The following is a 24,107-nucleotide window of genomic DNA, read 5'->3' as shown; positions in this document are numbered from 1 at the left end:
AATAGTGTTGTGTGTCTGTGTGGTGTATCTGTGCATAGAGCTGCGTCAGTAGTGTTTATAGAGGCTAAGATTACTGTATTTTGTGTGTGTGTGTGTATATATATAAATATAAATATATATATAAATATATATATATATATATATATATATATATATATATATTCTCTGCTGGATCTGGGCACACTGGATTCTTTATGATGGGCATCACACACATCAACATACGTTTACTTTACAGAAACACAAACACACCACTGACTTGGAACGCTTGAGAGCACTTTCCACTTCCTCAAAGAGAGCAACACTTGTGAACCTGTCATCTCCCTCTCACTCTCATAGGTGTTTTTACACTGCTATGGTTGGCTTCTGTTAAAGACTTGGCAAATGTACATCCATAAACACTCTCTTTATGTCTTGGAAACAAGGAACACTTCGAAACACTTGAAAAATATCTTTTAATGAATCGCTTCATCATCATCACAGGGAGATGAAGTGCCTAAAGCGCCCTCTAATGGTGCATTGTGGTAGCAGTCAAAGTTTGCCTGGAAAACCGCCCAACGTATCCCAGGAAGAGCTAGTTAACCTCTCTTCCCCCCTCAGTGGTGCCAGCCTGTTTAAATATTGGAAGTCTTTGCCTACTTCAGCTCAGTCTGGTTGTCTTAGTTAGAGCATTACGTGATTAAACTGGCTAATCTCGCCGCGACCAGCTCACACACTGAACAGTGCATGTTTCAATGAGTCAGCATGAAGGCGGAGAACATCGTCCAAATCTCCCGTCAAAGAGCCTTTTTTCCACGAGTGCTGTGGCATCACTTAAAATGCTGTCATCTATGTAAATATTTACATATTGTTATTCCAGACTTTACTGTAATTTGTATGACTTTACACTAATGTAGTTAGTGAGTTATTCGGCTTTGCATCAAACTTTCCATGGTACATATGTGAATCATGTCTCAACTCATGCAGTTTGAGTGAAGGTCTGCTCCCACAAACTTGCATTGAAGGAGGGAATTAGTCCTATATAAAGACCAAAATATCATAGTCTAAACACACTCTAGCAACCACAAAGCAACATGCTCAAAACTGCTCACTACACTGCTATGATGTGGCTAGAAGTTCTGAGTATTTTTAATACGTTAAAGAGTGTGGGATCTTTTTACACCTAGCAACCATCTAGAGCACCATATCAAACATTTTGAATATCCAAGCCATTTACAACTTCGCTAACATGGTGGCTACTACTTTTGCAATGCATTAGGCGAACACGTAAAAATCATGTGTGAAAAACAATAATGTTGGGCTTAATGCTGTTGCTGTGGTCATTGAACCTTATCTGTGCCTGAAGCATCATGGGATTGTGTGGTTCTGACTTGGTGTAATTTGTGCCTGTACATGTTGTGTAATAAGTTTTGTGTGATATACAGACACACCAACCCCTTCACAAGCCCCCGGAGTCTGACGGAGAGAGTGGAGGACGAGTATCAGATTCCATCATCGCATCCCGTCTGCATCACGCAGCCACCCGTCTGCATCCCCTTCCGCATCCCCAACAGGTAAACACACACACGATAGTGACACAGTGACTGTTTTAACGTCCTGTCCGCATTTTAATGCGTTTTCTTTTCATAAAGGGTTTTAGAAAACGGCTTGTCGGATCTCTCCACAGAATTAAAGAAACATAAACCTCCAGAGCATGGTGAGAGAACACACGCATACAGAAAATAACACACACAGTCTCTCATTTGTCATCTTCATTTTCTGCATGACCATCTTTTAGTGTGATTGTGGGAGTTTGTGTGTGTTTGTAGCGACAGGGACTAAAGTATACATTTTTTTAATGTGGCGGCCAGTGGTTGTTGAAGTCAGTTGTGGCTGACATGGCTAACTCACTGAGCTTGAGGCCATTTTTAGGTTAGTATAACTCTGTGTTGTGTTCCTCAGGTGTGTTTGACTCTGGTTCTTTGATTTCGGGTGTGGCTCACACCACACAGTGCCCCCTCCACAACAGGACGCCCTCAGACTACGACATTCTACTGCCCCCTCAAGGTAGCCGTTGGCACAGCGCCTCAATCTGATTGGTTGCCTGATTAGCAGACTGTTCAGTGGTGTTCATTTTTTGGTTTCTGATTTTACTATTGCACTAGGTTAGAGCTGCGAACACCAATGCAGTCCTTATTCATTATTGAGTCATTAAATCTGATTATTAGCTTATATTAAATGAGCTTTTTTATGTAGTTGAGGTGTGTTTGTGTGGTGCTTCTATTCAGACACTTGAGATGAATTTCTTTTTTTACATTCACTCACCTTCACTTCCTTACATTTTTGATGTTAATATAATTCTATTATGATTTTAACTTGTTTGTTTTTATATAGACAGATTCATGAAGACATCAATTTGCCTTTGTTTAATTCATAGTCATACTACTGTCATAAACTTACGTTAATACAATTGCTTAGTAACTAAAATTCTTTCTTTTGGCCATATAATTAAAACCATAATTCAGTTTCCCAAAATAAAGACTTGTTTCTCAAAAATATAAACTTTATTTCTGTTTAAAGTAACAGGGGTTGGTAATTATCCATGTCTACAATTATTTGATGAAAAATACAGTGTTGTGAAATTACTACAATTTAAAATATTCTGTTTCTTTTTTAATATATTTTAAAAATTTAATTTAGCAAAGCTGGATTTTCAGCATCATTACTCCAGTCTTCAGTGTCACTTGATCCTCCAGAAATCCTTCTGAAAAAATTGTTTCTTGAGCAACAGAACAGCATATTAGGATTCTTTGATAAATAGAAAGTTCATATAGAAAACATAGAGACATTAATTTGAAGCAGAAATCTTTAACATCAATGTAAACTTACTTACTAAATGATATGATGTATGTATTTTTTCAAAACAAACAACAAAAATTCAGAACGCGTTCGATTCGTGCCTGAATGATATGTTAGCTCCATCTGTTGGTGAGAAGAGGAACTGCTGAAGCATGTAGAAAGACTCAACCACTCTCTCTTTCTCTCTGTTCTCCCAGCGTCTCCAATGGAAGACCCGTTCAACTCTCTTCCTCCGTCCCAGCCTCCTCCTCCTCCCCCCATCAGGAACAGTTTCACAGAACCCTCGTCCTCCTCACCCTACCCCAGACCTGCCCGCCCCTCGTCAGGACACGACCACTTCCTGCTCAGCCCAGGTGAGGCCAAATGCCACACATCGGTGACTATTAATGTAGTACACATGTCAAGTACTGCTGTATTTGGGGTTGTATTGGTGTCTAATAATCAGTGTGATTCACAGACACGTTCATAGACACTTTGATTAACTCGGCTCCTAATCCCCCCGTGCGGAGACTTACCGGAGACAACATGAAGACGCCGTTCAGGGCTCCTCAAGACTACGACCAGCTGCCGCCCACCTCAGGTACTACTCATTGTATAAGGGCTGTTATAAAACAAATAGTTTTAGTCTTGGATGCTGATAGGCCAATACAGATTTTAAAGGATTCGTTCACTTCAAAATGAAAATTCTGTCATCATTTACTCACCCTCAAGTCGTTCCGAACCTGTATGAATTTCTTTCTTCTGCTGAACATAAAGGAACATATTTTGAAGAATGTCAGTAACCAAACGGTTGATGGACCCCATGACTTCCATAGTATTTGTTTTCCTATTATGGAAGTCAATGGGGTCCATCAACCGACATTCTTGAAAATATCTTTCTTTGTGTTCAGCAGAACAAAGGAAATCATACAGGTCTGAATGACATTTCAGGGACAGTTTGAGTCTTTAATATTTTTTATTTATATTAATACTGTATATGCGGATGTATATGCTGTATATGATATTTCTGAAGGATCATGTGACACTGGAGGAATGACTCCAGCTTTGCCATGACAGGGAAATAAATATATTATATCAAATAAATGCATAAAAAATAAAAAGGCATAAAAAATTCTAATAAATACATTTTAAAACTTACTAAAACAAAATACAGAAACAGAAATTTGTTCTTTTAAATTGTAATATTTCACAACATTGCTGTTTTTACTGTATTTTTGGTCAAATAAATGCAACCTTGGTGAGCATATGAGACTTATTTGAAAAACAAATAAAAATACACTACTGATTTGATGGATTGTTATTATATTCACAATAAAGCTCAACCTTTCATACCCTGTAGTTTAATATTATGAGCTGAAAAAATGAAACAACATTAACACTTCCAGAATGATCCAAAAATATACCTGTAATTCCTGATAAAACAGCTGTGAGCACAGTGTGTTGTTCTGAATACATAATAGCTGTGCAGGTTTATTAAATGAAGCCATTAGCCATCGAGATGAAGGCGCTCAATGAATTATTAATTATTAGCCTGTAATGGGTTTTTAATGTGTTCCTAGTCTTTTTAGTCGGCCTGCTACCATCCACTCTCAATGGCCCATTTTGACTAAACTCTCTTTGTTTCCTGTTTACAGTGGCCGTAGATTGCTTCAGGGCACCTGAGAGACCTCCTAAACCACTTCCCAGGATCATCCCGCCAGACATCCACAGAAGACCGCACGAATCGTCCCGGGAGAATGTAGACGCCAAGATCGCCAAGCTGATGGGCGAGGGCTACTCATTCGAAGATGTGAAACGAGCGCTGATGATCGCGCAGAACAAAGTGGACGTGGCACGGAACATTTTGCGGGAGTTTGCGCTAGTCGCCCCCAGGCAGGGCCTGTAACCCACACCGATACAATTTCAAACTACGACTGACTTTTGAGTGTACAAACCGCAGGCTGACTTCCGCTTGCTTTCGTTTAGCGCACCCGGCAAACAAGACGAAAATGTGATTTCGCCAAAAGGATGGTTGCGTTTGTAACAACAGGATCCTATGAAAAAAAGCCTTGTGTTTACAGTGACGTGGCTTATCTGCAGTACTCAGGTCATCGTCATTACAGCTCGGGATGTTCAAGAGTGGAGTTAAAATCGAATTTTTCATATTTGGAGGTGTCTATCCACATTTTAGGGTGGGTTTGCTGCATCCTTCAAAGCAATGACGTTTGTATTTCTCTGGACGGAAATGAGAGCAGTGCTTCTGTTTGTGTTTGCCAGTGTCTGTGGGCTGTTCATGCCTTTCCTGCCACACACACACACATATACACACATCCACCCGCGCGTTCCTGGCCTCTTGGGTATCATGAATTTCACAGTAATGGCTCTCGGTGTGATCATGTCTCCTTTATCTCATTATTTCGCAGTGAACAAGACAAACCGGATCAGAATGTTTGAGGCAGAAAGAGACGGATTTCGATTATCAGGTTCACGGTTCTTTCGGTTAGATTTTTTATGTTAGCCGCTTTTTATCAACTCTCAACGGTCGCTTTCGACATCTAAGTGCATTCCATTGTTAGCAAGCAAGGGCTAATATGGTAGTTTAATTTTCTGTAAATAGAAGGGCCTGTTAACTCGTGAATAAAACAAACCCGAATGTCTGCATCGGTCCTTTATTTTAGATTCAGTGCAGTGCAGGAGGAAGCCACCTCAACCTTTCCCATTCCCTTCTTTCAGTTACCCACAGCTCACTTGCACTGACGCCATTTGCAAAAAAAATAAGAACTAGACATGCACCGTTTGTATTAGCACCCAGAAAACAAGCCAAAAAAACACAGTCATTTTAATGGCGTCAAGTTGAATTTGACGTAATAGTTATGCCCACAAACTGAAGATTTAAAGCGACACTCCAGCGACGACTTCAAGGCCTTTTGGGAATTCTGGGAATGGAAGCTGGCCTGCTTTGACTCTTTCCCACTGGCTGTCATTCCTCCCTATCAGGTTTTCTCTTGAACTTGAAACTTCATTTTTGCACTTGTCTCGCTCTCCATCTTACACTTGAAAGTCTGAGAACTGAGTGGACCCTCTAGCGGAAGAGGACACGACCTCCGACAGGTCTGCGGGGGGAACGGTTTCTGTTCATTTCCCCTCTTCTTTTTACAAGCAATTTTAGTTTGTTGGAAAATGCCTTGTGGATCATTAAAAAACAAGTGATGTGTGCAATTAATTTATACTTTGTTCAAAGTTTTCTCTGAGATTAATTTCATCTTTTAGTAATGTATGTAACCCGTGATCTGTTCTTGTGGAAACAAATGTTTTATAAAAGCCAGTATTAACATCTGCTATATGTGATTTTTTTTTTTTTTAAATCATTGCACATGAAAAAAAAAAATCCAGTTTTCTTCAAAATGTACACTTTTATTGTCAACAAAAGTACAAAAACAAAAGTCAGTATTTACAATACTTTATGGCCTTCTTTTGCGGTTACCCTCTTTGGTTTCACTGCTGACCTGATGGTTCAAAATATGCGAGACGTTTACATAAAACATGAGCATTCAGAGCACGCATGTGGAGATGAAACAAAAAGTGAGAGCTGAGTTTCTTCTAAATATGCGTGACAAAGTGAGATTATAGTTTAAATAAAAAGGGTCTTTTTAGTGACTAAGCAGAAGCACAGCTAACCTTGCATTTCTCACACTTTATAAATAGCCAAACACAAGCAACACATTCAAACATTTACAGCCTCTTTAGACCATGATGAGCGGAACAATGACTACAGTGTTGGACATCAACCTGACAAAAATCGTAGACACAGAAAACGATGTAAAAAACAAAAAAGATGCAGTTATTGTAGTCTGAGGGAAGAGTACCTTGAGGCTTCACATTTATAAACTGACTGAAGTTTGCCTTCCAATACTGACTCTTTCTGTTAAGGCAGAATAAAGGGGCTATTCTTTTATATTTACTTTCTACCAAAAAATAAAGGCTCTGCATGCAAGGTTGCTACCACCCAGTCTGATACCGAGAGCGGATTGCTTGTTTATGTATACTATATGCGAGTCACGTCAATGTCACTACGTTAAACTTTAGCGGGCCGTGTTCACAGCCCAACAACTATGACATCATGCAATGCAACCTGAAGGCCACTGGGTGTAGCAGGACATTTCCCTACACTACGCTAATTTTCTAAACCCGTTTTCACTACTTAGCCACTTCAAACTAGACGAAATAACATGAATGTCACAGGGCAGTGTCGTAAAGAGGTACCAATAAATAAAACATGAGCGAAATAGAGGTGTAACAGCAGTGAAGTCATCATTCTTCCAGCATCCGACCGCGATCTTAGGAGTTTTTGATGAAGGACTGTGCAATATCGATATCATGTAGTCCCACAATCCTTAATTTTTTTCAATAATCCAAACGCTAAGCAGAGTGAACGTACCCCCGTTACTTATTTACACAGACCTAAATAGTGTACAGCGAATTAATTTTTTTTTTTTTTTAATATAGGGGGAGTATAGCTGTGTCCACCACATAAGCAATGGGCATAAAACGAGAACATTCACTGGGAACACAAAAAGAAAAAGTCAGAATCGATCAAAAGTAAATGCAGTCCTCAGTGCAGACATAATTTACAACACAAGGGTTTTCTCTTTTACTCTCTTGGATCGTGGTGGGGGATTTTCTTTTCTTTTTTTTCTTTTTTTAGGAAACCGTTCGTTTAGAGTAGGAAATATTCTGGAAACATTCTGCAATGCATGACGCACACGAGCAGCCTGACGGAGACGTCGTCGTCCAATCAGATGTCTGGAATTAGATGATTGAAGTGTGTAGTACTGCACATTCAGTGTGACAAGGCCTCTTTCCTGGTTCATACCTGACATGATACACAAAAACAATGAATGTGATTTCAAGGATGAGAAGAAAAGACTATTAATGTAGCTTGACATGAAAATATTGAGTTGGCATGCTCAATATTGTACTTATTTCAAAGCCAAATACAAGGTTCTTGCCAGCTGGCTGGTACCTTTATTATTAGCTACTGTAATGTACTATTATTTACATCACATTGTAAGAATAGTGGTTTAAAACCCTCGCTGATGAAAATGATACATGTGATTCAAATGAAAGACATCCATAACTGTCTAGGAAGGAAAACATCTGTCATGACTACACATATTTTAACATCTATTGCCTCAGTGGAAAAACTCATAAATGAAAGATTCCTCATTTTCACCAGCAAAATGAGAATATGAGATTCAAAACGCTTACAATGTTTCTCACCTATTTGTGAGAAGTGGAAACTGACTGAACTTGTATATGATATTGTGAGTGACAATAACCTGCAATATTTTTGGCTAATAATATATATACACCATGCGTGTATATATATATATATATATGTACATTTGTGTGTGTTGCCAATATTACTGGCCATAAAAAAGTTTTCTAATTATTTTTAAAAAAAATACATGAATGATTCCTATACACTACATTTAATTGAAATTATTACATTTTATAGATACATTTTTTTATATGTATTGAATTTTTTCTTATATAAATTATTCATTTTAAATATCATGCAAAAACGAAAAAGTTTTGTGGCCAGTAAAAAAACATTATTGCTAGTAAGTTTTCTTAATTCACCCTCTATTGGCAGGTGTGAATTTTACACGGAATTTTACCTGACCTTTGAAAAACCTTCTCACCTTCTTCGTTCCTTTTGACGCCTCTCCCTTCTTTTAGACATCAGCTTTATGATTGTTCTCCTCCAGTTTCTTACTCTCCTCTGAAGTGCCTGCCTCCTTCTCTCCAGTCTTCCAGCTGCCTTGTCTAACAGGACAATTTTACCTTGATTAATCTTTCAGCACATTTCAAACTGAGCTCTGCGGCTAGACCATTTCTGGCTCGTTCACTTCTCTTGTCAATCTCAACAAATCATGCTGATGTATAAATTGAAGATGATTTAGGGCTGTGATATACTCTGTTTTTTTCCATACTTCACTTGTTTTTGTGATGTAATGTTGGTTCTTACCTTGTTTTCTTGATATAGAGCCAGTAGATGAGTCCCACCAGAGCAGCGGCTAGGACGAGTCCAACCACAACACCCACTATCACTTTGGCTTGCTCCGTGCCATCTTCATTTTTTCCTAAAGGGCAATGGACACATAAACACTTTATGACTTCCTCTAAAGTATTATTGATTCTTTAGGGAAAGGCAATCCTGGGAAATGAAAAAAAAATGATCGACAGAATCCCGCTACTTGAGAAAAATTGAAGCTGGGAATATTTCAAGATGACATATTTCTGCAGGTATGACAGCTAAAAGAAACGAAGTTTGCATGATGTCAGGATGCTTGACACCCTCCGACTCATGATCTTAAATTCTAATTCAGTTTAAGTGAAATTTAAGGGAATGAAATCAGATTATCTTACCTGATTTGGGCTTGTCCTCCTCAAATACTGAAATCAGATATAAAATTAAATTAACTTTGGGTGCAAGATGAAACCAAACTGGCATTTAAAACAAATTTGGTAGTAAAAAGCCACCACCCAATTGTGGTTTAGATGCAAAACTGATTTAAATCAAATATTGTCCAATCAAATTCTAGTAAGGAAGATGACCACAAGCATGCGATAGCGGTCGGAAAGAGAGGAAGAGGAGGAGGAGGAAAAGAGATAGCAGTCAAGGCACCCTGACACAAACAAAGTCCGAGCCAAAGCGAGATCCAAGAGAGAAAAAGAGCGTTTCATGCCCCGTGAGTGAACAACAGGACCTGAGAGAGAGCAGCCAGCCCTGTCTTTCCAGTGTTCACACCAGGACACTAATAATAGTGAAATAGTTCACTAAATAACCCTGCATTTGAATGGTGCAACAGGCAAAATTGTGTGAAACATGCTAGTTTTCACAGATCTCCTCACATGCACATAAGAGATGTTAGATATGGCATCTACTTATCAGGGCTGTCAAACTAGACTATGCCATAAAAAAAGAAAAACGATCAACAAAATACATGTCATAAATGATAAATCTATCATTAACAGCAAAATAATTTAGTATGTTTCATCTATTTCTGTTGGGCAAACAGACTATTTTAGTGTTTTGTACTACTGTAGAAGTGCGTCTGATCCCAAACCACTAAAAGGTCTTATTAACCATCTTAAATATGTAGCCTAATGATTCTTATTAATCTAAATCTGTTCTTGACAGCCCTATAATATGAGCCTTTTTAAAGGGGTCGATTGAGTGGTTAGTAAGCGGTCCTCACAGCAGGAAACCCCTTCAGCGCGTTCAGTAACGTTACTTACGGGAAACCATGCTAATGTCCTTCGTGTCGAATCCGAGTTTATTGGTCACGAGACAGCTGACGGTGAGGTTCTTACTGGGCACTACGGTCAGTTTGAATGTGGCCTTCCCGTTGACATACGACGTTGCATCCTGCAAGACAAACAGAACATTTCGGTTTACGGACGGTACAGTTACTTTTGAATATCTTTTTATAACAGTATATATTTATCTAAATATTTTATTTTATTAATAATTATAAGCAAGTGTCAGCAAAAATGGCAAGGAAGGTTAATTTGAAGTTGAATTAGGAGGTTGAATTATGTCAGACCTCTTTTTTTAAGGCGCTATTTAATACACCTCACCACTAGAGGGCGCGGATGATCCTCAGCTTATTTAGTATCATGTACTCTGCACCACACCCAGCGCTAATGGAAACTCTCACAACACACACACACAAATCGAAACATCTCACTATCAGTAGTCACACAGCCATTAAATGAATCTCCATCACAAACACACTTCAATATCCATTTCATTAAGACTACAGTGAGAACTAAACCCCTCACAGAGCGCAGGATGAGTTACTGATGCCAGCACTGCGATCCACAGGAACACACAGCAAAACAGCAGCCAAATATAGGCTACCATAAATAAGCAGCCATTAAGACACAATCAAAATCCCAATTTAATATAAACACAATTTTATTATTATTAAAATCATTCTAATATGCTGATATACAAGAAACATTCATTTTTATCACTGTTAAAAAAGGTTGTGCTACTTATGATTTGTGGAATCAATGGTATTGACTTATGTTCAATAGAACAGCATTTATTTGAAATAGGAATATTTTTGTATCACAATAAATGCCCTTAATGTCACTTTTGTTTATTTTATGCATCCTTGCTAAATTAAAAAAAAAAAAAAATTCTTAAAAAAATAAAAATCATCTAAACGTTATAATAAACAGTATATAAACATGGAAAATAATTTAAATTTGTTTTTTTAATTGTTTTTAATTATTTAATCTTTAATTGGTTTGTATTTTTATTTTTATTTTAATATCTATATTTATATTTTATTAACATTAATTTAATCTTTAATTGGGCTGTATTTTTTTATATCTATATTTGTTTTTCACAGTAAGATAAAACAGCAGTACCTACATATTTTGTCAAAATTAAGTTACGTCTTAAATCAGAAGTCAAAGAAGAGTAAGAAATTAGACCAAATGGATAAAAAAATATATATATATTTTTTAACGTTTTTAAAATTTGATTAAACTGTTTCACTGTTGGCTTAGTCACTGCATTTTTGCTTTTGAAAGGATGCATTTACTTCAACAGTACTTAAACAGTAAACTAAGCGTGTAACAAATGGTTGTGCTGTATGTTAACAGCACTAGCAAAAAGACTGACTCCTATGAAATCCAAGGCAAGTGGGTATGAAGGTACCCAGGCTGTGACTTCATAACCCTGCAGGAAGCACCAGATCTAAACTCATTCATTTGAAATGCATCCGCCGAGACCAGCCAGACACTGAGAAGCAGGAAAGCGCTAACTGTGTGTGTTTGCACCGTGGTGTGCCTGCGGTACTGTGACGGTGAGTGCCGGTCAGACTTCTCTGTATCAAAACCTAAACACTGTGACTCATGGGACAAACAATGTCTGGGATATCTGGGGTACCAAACTCAACACAGTGTGTACCAGCTTTAGTCTCACAATAAGTGGAAACATAAAGGAGTTAAGTCATGGAGAGTCATACAGGGTTCTTTCGGGACAACAGTAATGTCTACGATGAAGGGTGTCTGACAGTGACGGTGACTTACGTTAGTTCCATTGACACTCCACTGCACGTCGGGTTTAGGTGAACCCTCTGCCTCACACGTCAAGACTTTGTGTTTGCCGTCGTTGCTGCGATGCTTTGTCAGACTTGTAATTTTTGGAACACCTGGAGAAAATATATTTGTGCTTTTATATATTATTGTTGTATGTACACACACATTTATATATATATATATATATATATATATATATATATATAAAGATTTAATCGATTTCATTGTTATGCCACTAGGTGGCGACAAGTGACTGTTAAAAAAACATATTGGTCATTGAATCATTAATTCAAGAGATTCGTTCCAAATGCTGAGTCATCCAGAAATGAAACAAGTGAAGTCTTTAGGCTTGTTCGACTTGAAGCAGCGCTACACAGACCGATCGGTTTATGACATCAGGTACCGCGAGAGCGATTCAAAAGCATACGGAGCCGTCTGCTCTCTAATCGCTCTCGCGGTACTTTGATGTCATTCACTGATCGGTCTTTGCAGCGCTGTCGAACAAGCCTTTTATGAGTGAGTCATTGAATCATTGATTCAAAAGATTTGTTCAAAAACGCTGATTCATCCAGTAATGAAACAAGTGAAGTCTTTATGAGTGAGTCATTGAATCATTCATTCAAACCAATTTCTTTTTTTTCTTTTTTTTTACGTAGTTTAACAATTTACTAGAGTTTCTATTTGAAAATGTATTTTATTTAGTTGTCTGTTCGCAATCCTGATCTCTGTTGGAAACTGATTTCATTATTTATTTATTTAAAATATGACTAACATGTATAATAAAATTGTGTATAATAAATCATACCTTCTACAGTAAGCTCGAAGGACAAACTGTGTCTGATTCCTTCAATGGACACGTTGCACACATACAGGCCTGCGTCACTATATGTCAACTGAGAAAAGTCGGGCAGTTTGTCTAGGTTACGGTTATCCTGGAGAAATTAAACAAGTTGTTTAGCTCGACTTGGAGGACTAAAATGAACCGACCCAGATCTGTTAGATTCCTTACAATCTCTTACCTTAGTCCATGTCACCTTTGCTTCATTAGAGGCATTCTTTTCCAACGACACCACCAAGTTTTCCCCAAAGTTCTTTATCACCTTGCCTGTAGGAGTGAGGCTTACATCCAGAACTAAAAGAGAGAGACAGAAAGATAATAAGAGATGACAAGTGTATATCAGTCCACTGCAGGCTCCTTTTTTGTACACCAGTCCCTCAAAATATTTCAACCACTGAAGAGGCTGAAACGCATCACATCTCTCTGCCAACCAAGAGTCCTTTTCACACCCGTTATTCCTGCCTGAGACATTGTTTTCTATCCTCACATGCACGTCTGAGATCCCAGCCGCTTTGAAAGCGTGCCGCAAAGATGCGTGAAATACATTTGAATTTTCAAACCGAAGCGTCACTAAATCCACAATTATGGAGATCATCGGGCCTTTTGAACCAAATAGAGACACACACACACACCTCAATAAAAATTATTGAAAGGCCAGAGTGTGTGAGCTTATCAGCGAGCAGGAGCCCGTAGCAGCCTCAACTCGAGTCAAAAACTCCTAATTAAGCGGTCTGCCTGGTGTCCCGCCCCCTTCGCTAATCCTACTGAAGATAGATTTGATTAACGTTTCACTCGTGCATTCATTCGTACTATAAAGAAAGAAATTAATTGGAAAGGAAAAGTTTGGTGAACTCTGGATGCTCATCTGTTCAACGGCTGAGTCGGTTTATTCAGGCTTGACTACAGCAACACTGACTCAAACAAACAATGGCTTAAGTTTGGTTGAGCTAATTTTGCTAGATATTATATTCTGCATCTTGTGTCTTTTAAGCCCTTTTTTTTATCAGGCATTACAAAAACATGACAAAACTATCTCTTTATTATTCATATTAAAGGTATTGTAGGTAGAAATCCCCAAAAATACTTTTTTCCAATTTTTTTCAAACTGTCTTTATATATCAATGCATAATTAAAATGTAAGTACTCTGGAAAATAAATTATAAAAATCGAGTGTCTGTAGTTCTCTCAGGACTGTAATAAACACAGCTCATTATTCCAACCGGGACGAAAGAAATGATTGGCTGGGGCGACTGTCACTCTCCCTCGCTACCATGGATACCACCTCTGCTGATACAGGAGGAGCCCAAATGCACGCACCCGTTTGAATAGGAACGGAAGCTAGTAATAACAAACAATTATGGCAGAGAAAGAACAGTCACAATTCTCAGTAACGTTACCTGCATATAGAGGCAGCGAAGTCAAACGAGTTAAAAAAAGGAAGACAGTATTTGAAAAGGCTATGAACAAAAAGTCTTTGGATAAATAAAGAAATCATAAGTGGCTTTCCAGCGTCGGCTACTACTGAGTGATCTCAAGGGGCTGAAAAGTGACTCCGTGATGGCTTTATTTCTGCTGGACAGGTAATCTTGCTGTTTTCATTTTGATGGCATTTATTTTTTCATGAAGCATGTATCACTAGCACACCTAACTACCTAATATTAGCTACCTAACGTTACGTAGCATAACTAACGGTACTGGCTTAGCTATGACAGTGTAACTTTGGTGTCGACTAGTATAACGTTACTGTTAGTGAGCCAGGGTTGAGACGATAAATAAGCAATAGGCCTATCTGCAGTTGAAAGCTGTTTTGTTTAATTTCGCCGAATCTAACTTTAGGTTAAAAAGTTTAGGGGATCTATTTTTATACCTAGCTTTACCCTCTGCCTAAACTGTGTTCCTATTTTCACCGTGAACTCTACCTGCTCCGTTTTTTGGTTTGTTGTTACGTTTGGTTTGTTGTTATATACTCTACATATGTTTACATATGTCTTTATGTTGTATCTGTATGTGCTATACAATATATCTTGTGTGTGTGTGTTATATTATCTTGGGTCTGCAATGCAGTTGTGAGAAGGTGTTTGAGTGTATGTAATTCAGTTTATCTGTAAACAATCTTATGTTATGAATCTTACAAATTCACCTTCATCACAGTGTAACTGATAGTAACGGCAAACGTGTATCAATGAAGCTATTTATAGCTTTGCCTTATATTGAGTTTGATTCCGTTACGAGCTAGTAAAATATTTTAAACTTTACAAGTATCGTTATGCGAGCTGGATAGTGAGTACTAACAGCCATGTTAATTGTTTATAATCATACTGATAAAGTTAGTTATTTTATTACTTGTGATTCTGACATGATGTCACTACATCTGGTAAAGCTGGTAAACACGTCCGACTCTTCCAGCTGAGCGAATGGCCGGGATCGCGCGTTCATTTGTTTTGGGGGCGTGGCTTTGGAAGGAGCCGAGTAGGGAGGGAGTGGGAGTTAATGGAATAATAAGCTGTGTTTATTGTAGTCCTAAGAGGACTACAGACACTCGATTTTTATAATTTCTTTTCCAGAGTACTTACATTTTAATTATGCATTGATATATAAAGACAGTTTAAACAAATTTTGACAAAAAGTATTTTTGTGGATTTCTACCTACAATACCTTTAACACATTCCACATTTTTGAAAACTAGTAAAATGAAAGTGAAACACAGCGAATAGGTAATATTTACACATTTTTTCCCGTGCTTGTGACTCTTTCAAGCCTATTTCAATGCATTTGCTTAAGTGTATCTATTCATGAGCCATGAATGCAAATGGTTATTCTCATTCGGCTAGCTAAAATGTGTGTCATTGGTTGGCAGATTGAATAAAGTAGACCACTTATAGAATATAGTATATTCCAAATTGTGAAAAGCTCTTATTGAGTGATTAGATCTCTTCAGCTCTAAGCATTAACCCAAAGCATTTAAAAAGCTTGTGAAGGTGGATATATCAAATGAAAAAAAAAAAAAGTTTTTAATTAAAAAAAATAAATTATATTATATTACACTTTTTGATATGCACTTGTTTACTATTAACACTTTGATGTGCTATCTTGATTATGGTGGAATAGGCTAATTCGAAAGTGATGCTCCATCATGAGACCAAACATTGAAATTCTATCAGTCAGTGCAGCAAAAGTTTCTCAAAGAATGCATTTGGAACTCTGTATTATAGCTTGGTTTTAAACTGACTCTGCTCTTTCCAAAACCCCAAAATGATCTTTCCATATCTGTCAAACGCTCCATCAGGTCCTTCTCTAGTGTGTAGGTGCCCTTAGGGAGAGATGGGAGAGAGATAGAGAAGAAGAGAGCATCTTTTTCCCACTCACAGCTCACTGTGACGATCTGAGTGGACTCCATTACATCATTGTCAAGCAGGGAGCATTTGTACACGCCACTGTCCTCTCGGGTAACGCCAGTCAGAGTGTAGACATTCTTGTCCATCACCGTGACCTTCTTGCCCTGAAGATGGCGAGAGAGAGAGAGAGAGAGAGAGAGGGATGGTGTAATTAACCTGTAGGGAAGGATAGAGGGTAGACCGCAGGACCCTGGAGATGAAAGACTGGTGTGGTTGCTGTGGACACGGCCAGCGATCTCTCACCTTAATGTTGAAGTTGAAGCTGGTGGGAGGAGGGTTTCCATCCGCCTGGCATTTCAGTGTCACATCATCACCTTCCCTAATGGGGCTCTGAGAAACAACCTGTAGAGTCACACTCTCAGTGGGATCTGAAAGAGAAAGAAGGAGAGAAAACAAACATTAGAAAAAACAACAACAGGAAAGCGAGACAGATGAAGATGGCTGTCATTGCAGGGATGCGGTGTGACTTTCCAACATGTAGCAATAGCAAGCGACTAAAAAAAAACATTCTCTAAGACACCGCGCCATTCTGCAGACCCCAAAGGGCTTAAACGCCTTCATTTCCACAACCATTTGCAGTCTCTCATTCTCGCCCTCGTTTTCTTGCCCAGCAGCCACAGAGCATTTCACATCACATCTTAACCCTGAGGCACTGAACAAACCTCTCAGCATTCAGATGAGAGAGAGAGAGAGAGAGACTACAGCAGACTCAGTTACCAGCATTATGCCTCACAAGACCTAGAAGAAAAAAACCCATCAAATTGAGCCTGGCAACCGGCTGAGACCTTCAATTCAAGGTTCAGGACTCAAGAGATGGCTTCATATACTGGGTGATGTACAGATACGCAGATCCCTGTGAACATGGACCCCTCAAACCAGCTGTAAAATCAAACAAATAAAGCATCAAAGCACTAGACACAGCATGTGCCACATCTCAGGAAGAGAAAAAGCCCCAGCTCTTGACTACCATCCCAATTTGTTTTTATCTCTGGGATAATAAGGCAGATCCGCCTCTAGGGGGTGCTGGTTTGTGTACAAGTAGCCATGTACAGTATAGTAACCTGAATCTACTGGCACAATAAATAACATTTTACCTGAAATTGATGATATAAAGACTGGCTACCATGAAATAAAACACAAGATGATTCAAAATGCACATACTGGTACTGTACATAAATAAACAGGTACTGTATATATACATGTTTTATTACGTTGTCGTTGCTGGATGTGCACAAAACCATACAGCCCAACTAGGGTATTCTGAATGACTGTTATGCACCCATTTTTTTTGTTGTTGATATAAATAATAATGAAAAACATTTGCACTTGGCTGATAAATTGCTTGTGATATTCCTCATTAGTAAGTCGCTTTGGATAAAAACATCAGCTAAATTGCTAAATGTAATGTAATGGCTTTTAGTAATAATGCAAGATAAGAATCAAAAAAGAAATCAATTATTTTATTTACCCATTTCCCCTTCAAGCAAATATTCGTACCCACTTCAAAAACCTGGGGGTTCTCACACTCGTGACCACGAAAATAAGAGGGAGGATATCTCGCCTTTCTGAGCTCTTCTTCATTGGTACAATCTTTGATTTTAAGATTTTAGTTTTTGCATGGACTCCTACTAGCATATCAGGCATTTTAAGCCTCAATTCTACTCAGATCTATTCTCAGGCATTTTAAGCCTCAATTCTACTCAATTCTACTCAACTCTACTCTGATTTCACTCAGATCTTCTTCCCAGCTGCTGCTGTTCAAAAATCAGGATTAAAAAACGAGTCGACAAGGCTTTTTCAGTATGTTTTGAAATGCCTTAGCTCTCTCTATCAGATTTTCCCTACACTATCTGCATTTAAAGCATCTCAAAATGGATATTTTTCTTTTAGGCTTATTCATAACGTGGTTACATTCATATTTTCTTTCAAGTTTTTATTTCATTGTCTGGTGTTGCTCTGTATTATATTTATACTTAACTGGTTTATATTGTATTATTTTATCATTTGCATAAATACTGTTCTTTTGATCTTTATATTCATTAAAAGTCCTGAAATATATATCACGGTTTCCACAAAAAATATTAAAGGGGTCATGAACTGGCTTTTTAAAAAAAATTATATTGTTGTCTGAGGTCAACTTATGACGTTCGCTTGGTTTTTACATTCAAAAACATCAAAATGAATAAGTAATAGGCTATTTTCTACCCTAGTTTTGAGCCTAGCTCAAAAACGCTCGGTTTTTATGGGCGTCTCGCATTGAAGACTTGGAAATAAACGCCCACTGCTGTGAGTGGATAACAGTTTTGCATAATAATGAGTTTCAACTCACTCGTCAGTGCACGTGGGGGAAATTGTTTTGAAAACTTCCAATGTTGTAAAATGGCAACCGGAATGATTCGCCCATACATGTTCGACCCAGAGTCCGACGAACGATGTCATAAATATACCCACTGGAAAAGGAGAAGCTAAGGCGATAATCAAAAAAGATATAATGAAGAAATGGCAGGATAGGTGGGATATGGATAAAGGCGGAAGGAAATATTATAGTTTGCAAAAATCTATTAATGTTCAGGGGGTGAATAGAAGTAACAGAAGAGAGGAGTGCGTTTTAACCAGGCTGAGATTTGACCATACAGGGTTAAATAAAACATTGTTTTTAATGGGCAAAAGTATATCAAATAAATGTTTGGAATGTAGATCCAAGGAAGATGTAGAACATGTATTAATACATTGTGAGAAATATAGGGATGAGAGGATGAGGTTAAACCAAAAGATAAATAAGGCAGGAAGGAAGTGGAACCTCGAAGGTTTATTGGGCACAACAGGTGATGGGGTAAAGGATACACAGAAAGCAGTTATACAATATTTAAAAAAACATAGGAATATATAAGAGGATCTAGTTTTTTTTATTTTTATTTTTATATATAAAGTAGTCCCAACGGATAGTTCATGATGCATACTCTGATACAGTAGGTGGCGGTATGCACCTTTAAAGTCATGGATGCAATCTGCCATAAAACGGAAAAGAAGAAGAAGAAGACCCAGAGTCTGATCCCGAATCGCAGGACAATGAACCAACAACACCTCAAATACAACGGATACTTCAGCCTGTGACAGCGTGGTAAGTTATTGTTAATTGTTTATGCTACTTCTAATGTAGGCTATCTTTAATGTTTTTATAGAAATTTTACTCACATAAGTGTGTTGCACCATTCCTGTCGGATCCAATATAGAAGGCACAGCACCGTTTTTCAATCTTAATCGGTCTGCAAATCCTGTCTCGACCTGTGTCTTGTTTACAAAACAGTCCTCGGCGAAATGAAGCGAACAAACGGACAATGTTTTACCCACATCAGCTGGAACCTCATTAAAAATAAATTTTAACCATGCATTCCTATTGGAATCCAGAGGAAGCTTATGCAGCGACTGTCTTCTTCCACAACCAGGCACTGCACAATATTTAGTAAACGGCATGTTTACTGCTCGGTAGCTCGATCTGGTTTGTCATCACGAGGTAGGCCTATGTTATTCAGCTATGCCTGTAATGCGCGAATCGGTGGGCGGGGCTAAACCGGCCGTGTTGAAGTAGGCGTTGATCTTCTTCTGCGGGGGTGGTGTTTTATCCTCTTTGACGTCATAGTTCCCCAGTTTGAAAAACGAGTCGTTTGCTGAGCCTGGTGTCAATAAAAGCATTTATTGGACTAACAAGGACGTTTTCAGTTCTGAAACTTACAGGATATTCTTATAATATGGTGACCTCTTAGATGTCAAAAGCTCAAGGAAAATTTGATTTCTCAGTTCATCACCCCTTTAAGCATCACAACTGTTTTCAACACTGACCGATAATTATAAGAAATGTTTCTTGAGCCCCAAATCAACATATTAGAATGATTTCTGAAGGATCATGTGACTGAATACTGGAGGAATGATGCTGAATATTCAGCATTTTCATCATAAACATTTTAAAATATATTAAAATAGAACACAGCTATTTTGAATTGTAATAATATTTCACAATATTATAGTTTTACTGTATTTTTCATTAAATAAATGCAGCCTTGGTGAGTATAAGACACTTTAATTGAAAGGTAAGCTGAACTTTTTGAATGGTAGTGTGCGTTTAAAAAAAGAGAATTTTTAAATATAATTTGCATCAATTAAGTTACTTACAATTAATCGGGAAGGTCTCTGGTGCTGAAACCTGGTTGAGGCCCATCTTGTGCTTTGCTGTGCAGGTGAACTGTGATGTCACATCCTCTTTCCTAGCTGTGTACTCCAGACTGGAAGAGGAGCTGGACAGACCAGTGACTGGGTCCTTGGTGACAGTAGATCTTATAATGATTGCTGCAGTCACACACATATAGACACATCAGTCATTAGAACTGGCAAACACAGTGACTGTCACACTGGAAGTGGTCTGACACCACGTAACAACAGCTTAAGTCTGTCAATACTGTCAGAATGTCCACTAACCACAAACCAATCAGCTGTGTGCTTGAGACTTGAGCAACAGTTAAAGGCGCAAGTTCCCTTTTTTTCTTTTTTGGAAATTAGGGAATAAGGGTTATTTTAGAATAACAAAACTGCGTATACATCTGGGTTAGGAACAAAACTAGTCAGTCTCAGACCACAAGCTGAGAAATATATAAATACGTAACATAAAATGTCAAGGCAAACTGTTAATGCTTTTTTTCTGTTAAACTGTTAAATCTTCTTTATTTCAGAGAGACGTTAAAATTAGTGTCAGGAATAGTTCTGCATCATGTCTATATATATATATGCTTATAACACACTATAAATCTGATTCTCCTGTCATGTGATGATATGAACTCACTCTTGCCGTCATCCACCAGAGACTGGTTGTTCTTCATCCAGATGAGATCTGCCGCTGGGTTGGCACTCTCTACCAAGCATTCACCCAACTAACATACAAAAAAACATACGAACACACACAGAGAAAAAAAAAATAGTGCATCTGTATTAGAGAACTATATCGAAACTTCTTATGAATTTGGAAGATGTTCAAGTCTGCGATACTCAAACACTTTCGTTTTCACCTGTGTCTTGCAAATCTATTTATAGACTCATGACACATAGTATCACATAAGATTGTCACATGAAGTGTCATTTCCACACTTGACATAGTTTAAATGTTTTATGAGTGTGGTTCTGGGATACTTTTCTTTGGGACTTTTCTTAATGAAGTTTCATGGCCTTCAAGGTACTTTTATCCCACTGCTGCTGTACTTCTGGTGGGGAAGTCCCAGGGTGGCCCGGGGAAGATACCTTGATAAATGTATATAATGACATCATCTGTATGAGCGAAAGTGAGCGGGGTTTAACTCTACAGTTCTGATACAGGTCTCATATTCCCTCACTTTCTTTTTCTCGCCCTTTTCCTTCTCTCTGGTTGAGTAAAAACTCTGCCATAGGCCGAAGAGGTTGTGCATTAATAACACGCTGACAGGATCACATGCTGACAAGCTATCTGCCCCAGGATAGAGCGATCAGCAGAAAGAGAGAAGGGTAATAATGGCAGGAAAGCAGAACAGACAGCAGGATGATGCATGTGGTCAGGTGTTCAGGGTGGCATGAGAAATCCAAGATTTAGAGGAACCACATCGAGGGGGACATGGGGTGGGGGAAATCACTGTACTGTGATTCCGATCGTGAGAACACACCGGACCCTCTTCAGGAGCCGGACCATGATACATCACCTCTCTGCTGCCTGAAGCCTGCAGTTTCCATTGAGCCGTGGAGCAGAGCAGCAGCTCTGACTAAGCACTTTCCTTCCTGGACTCTCTGGGGGATTCACCAAGAATGAAGTCTACCCGCTAATGGCAGTGAATATTTGCATATGTTTTCTGCATCGTTTTAGCAACCAATGTAAGAATTTCCGTTTCATTACTAACTCTTTTAGTACTTTTGAGGAAGAAATATTAAAAAAAATAAAAATAAAATGCAATTCTATTGCAATGTTATTTTAGTATTATAGCATGGTACCACTTAAGTTTAGGGTCCAGTTATCACTATTAACTAGTTGCTTATTATGCATATTACTAGGATATTGGCTGTTTATTATTACATATAAATCACAAACTGCCTTATTCTGCATGACCATATTCTACATAATCCTACCCAAAACCTAAACTCAATTACCTTACTAAGTAGTTATAAGGAGTTTATTAAGGCAAAAGTCATAATTAATGGTTATTTAATAGAGAGAATTTGGCCCTTTTCTAATGTGTGACCTTAAAAAAAAAGAAAAATTACTCTTACTGTATCTCTTTATTAGTGTTACTTCATCTTAGTGCTGCATTTGACACCATTGACCACAACATTCTCTTAAATAGAATAGAAAACTATGTTGGCATTAGTGGAATTACATTAGCATGGTTTAAATCATATTTATCTGACCGCTATCAGTTTGTAGCAGTAAATGAAGAGATGTCTTATCTATCACAAGTTCAGTATGGCGTACCACAAGGCTCAGTACTAGGACCGCTGCTGTTCACTCTGTACATGCTACCTTTAGGAGATATCATTAGGAAACATGGAATTAGCTTTCACTGTTATGCTGATGATACTCAGCTCTATATTTCTTCCAAACCTAACGAAAGTCACCAATTCACAAAATTATCGGAATGCATAGCTGATATAAAAAATTGGATGACTAGTAATTTCCTACGACTAAATTCTGAAAAAACAGAGATTCTAATTATTGGACAAAAAACTTCCACACATAATAACCTAGAATACCGTCTAACACTTGATGGCTGCTCTGTTAAGTCTTCGTCGTCAGTTAGTAACCTGGGTGTGCTCTTTGATACCAATCTTTCATTTGAAAGTCACGTGTCTAGTGTCTGTAAAACCGCATTTTTTCATCTTAAAAATATATCTAAATTACGTCATATGCTCTCATTGACAAATGCGGAACAACTAGTTCATGCGTTCATGACATTAAGGCTAGATTATTGTAATGCTCTACTGGGTGGTTGCCCTGCACGCTTAATAAACAAACTACAGCTAGTTCAAAACGCAGCCGCTAGAGTTCTTACCAGAACCAGGAAGTACGACCATATTAGTCAACACTGCATCGGCTCCCTATTAAACATCGTATAAATTTTAAAATATTGCTGATTACTTACAAAGCACTAAATGGTTTAGCTCCCCAGTACTTGAGCGAGCTCTTAACGCATTATAGTCCTTCACGTCTATTGCGATCTCAAAGTTCTGGCCAGTTGATAATACCTAGAATATCTAAATCGACTGCTGGCGGTAGATCCTTTTCCTATTTAGCACCAAAACTTTGGAACAATCTTCCTAACATTGTCCGGGAAGCGTTTAAAGTCTGTTTAGAGAGAACGGTGTCGTCTTAGCGGCCCCTAATTTAATAACAAATGATCATTTAGACGGAAGTGAATCAATCAAAACTAACTTTAGCTGGAAAAAACATTTTTCAAGAACCACTATAAAACCAAACCAATCTCAGTTACCTTAAATTATATGTTTATCTCTGTAAATCTGCTTTGAAACAATCTACATTGTTAAAAGCGCTATATAAATGAGGATGACTTGACTTTTATATTTTCAGTTTTATTTTTAATTTCCATTTAAATGTTATCCTTTTAGTAATTCAACTGCAACTTGTTTTATAACAGTTAATTGCCAAGGTAACATTGTGACAACGAAGAATGTGTTGAAAGATTGAAAGAGACCATTGCCTAAGTGGTGCCTCTTTGTAAATTGGCACCAGTATATTACTATAGTAAGTCAAAGGTACCCTATACATCTCAGGTACCTACTATTTCTATGTGGATTTCTCAGCTGTCGGCCTTTCTTCCTTTGGAGAAATTAACTTATGACCTCAACCACAAACAGGACAAATTCAGGAGTCTTTGGGTCCTCTCCAATCCTTTCTACACAAATTTAGAAAT

At 38.0% G+C, this 24,107-nt stretch overlaps 2 protein-coding genes across 4 annotated transcripts in view; one reads left to right on the top strand and one right to left on the bottom strand.

Annotated features, from left to right (window-relative positions):
• cblb (Cbl proto-oncogene B, E3 ubiquitin protein ligase) overlaps positions 1 to 6,153 on the top strand; it is a 65,388-nt gene extending 59,235 nt beyond the window's left edge. The window contains exons 14-19 of the mRNA XM_077242431.1: positions 1,422 to 1,550; positions 1,629 to 1,693; positions 1,939 to 2,043; positions 3,033 to 3,188; positions 3,293 to 3,415; positions 4,470 to 6,153. Of these exons, the coding sequence (XP_077098546.1) occupies positions 1,422 to 1,550; positions 1,629 to 1,693; positions 1,939 to 2,043; positions 3,033 to 3,188; positions 3,293 to 3,415; positions 4,470 to 4,720 (829 nt within the window). The 3' untranslated portion in view covers positions 4,721 to 6,153. The remainder of the gene's footprint in view (positions 1 to 1,421; positions 1,551 to 1,628; positions 1,694 to 1,938; positions 2,044 to 3,032; positions 3,189 to 3,292; positions 3,416 to 4,469) is intronic.
• Positions 6,154 to 6,207: 54 nt separating this feature from the next.
• The window catches only part of alcama (activated leukocyte cell adhesion molecule a), a 71,937-nt gene continuing 54,037 nt past the window's right edge, over positions 6,208 to 24,107 (bottom strand). For 2 of the 3 annotated variants that reach the window (XM_077242432.1, XM_077242434.1), the window contains exons 5-16: positions 21,005 to 21,092; positions 20,341 to 20,514; positions 16,414 to 16,538; positions 16,142 to 16,274; positions 12,957 to 13,069; positions 12,743 to 12,869; positions 11,929 to 12,050; positions 10,120 to 10,249; positions 9,247 to 9,273; positions 8,846 to 8,960; positions 8,520 to 8,643; positions 6,208 to 7,687 (exon numbers count right to left, since the gene is read on the bottom strand). In XM_077242432.1, coding sequence (XP_077098547.1) covers positions 8,553 to 8,643; positions 8,846 to 8,960; positions 9,247 to 9,273; positions 10,120 to 10,249; positions 11,929 to 12,050; positions 12,743 to 12,869; positions 12,957 to 13,069; positions 16,142 to 16,274; positions 16,414 to 16,538; positions 20,341 to 20,514; positions 21,005 to 21,092 — 1,245 coding nt within the window. In that variant the 3' untranslated portion in view covers positions 6,208 to 7,687; positions 8,520 to 8,552. The remainder of the gene's footprint in view (positions 7,688 to 8,519; positions 8,644 to 8,845; positions 8,961 to 9,246; positions 9,274 to 10,119; positions 10,250 to 11,928; positions 12,051 to 12,742; positions 12,870 to 12,956; positions 13,070 to 16,141; positions 16,275 to 16,413; positions 16,539 to 20,340; positions 20,515 to 21,004; positions 21,093 to 24,107) is intronic. The other variant, XM_077242433.1, reaches the window with a different exon arrangement.

Source organism: Siphateles boraxobius, unplaced genomic scaffold (genome assembly GCF_051911475.1).
Source record: "Siphateles boraxobius isolate OS27281-9 unplaced genomic scaffold, OSU_SipBor_1 25, whole genome shotgun sequence".
Lineage (NCBI taxonomy): Eukaryota > Metazoa > Chordata > Actinopteri > Cypriniformes > Leuciscidae > Siphateles > Siphateles boraxobius.
Note: the sequence above shows the minus strand (reverse complement) of the source record. Positions and strands in the feature narration are given on the sequence as shown.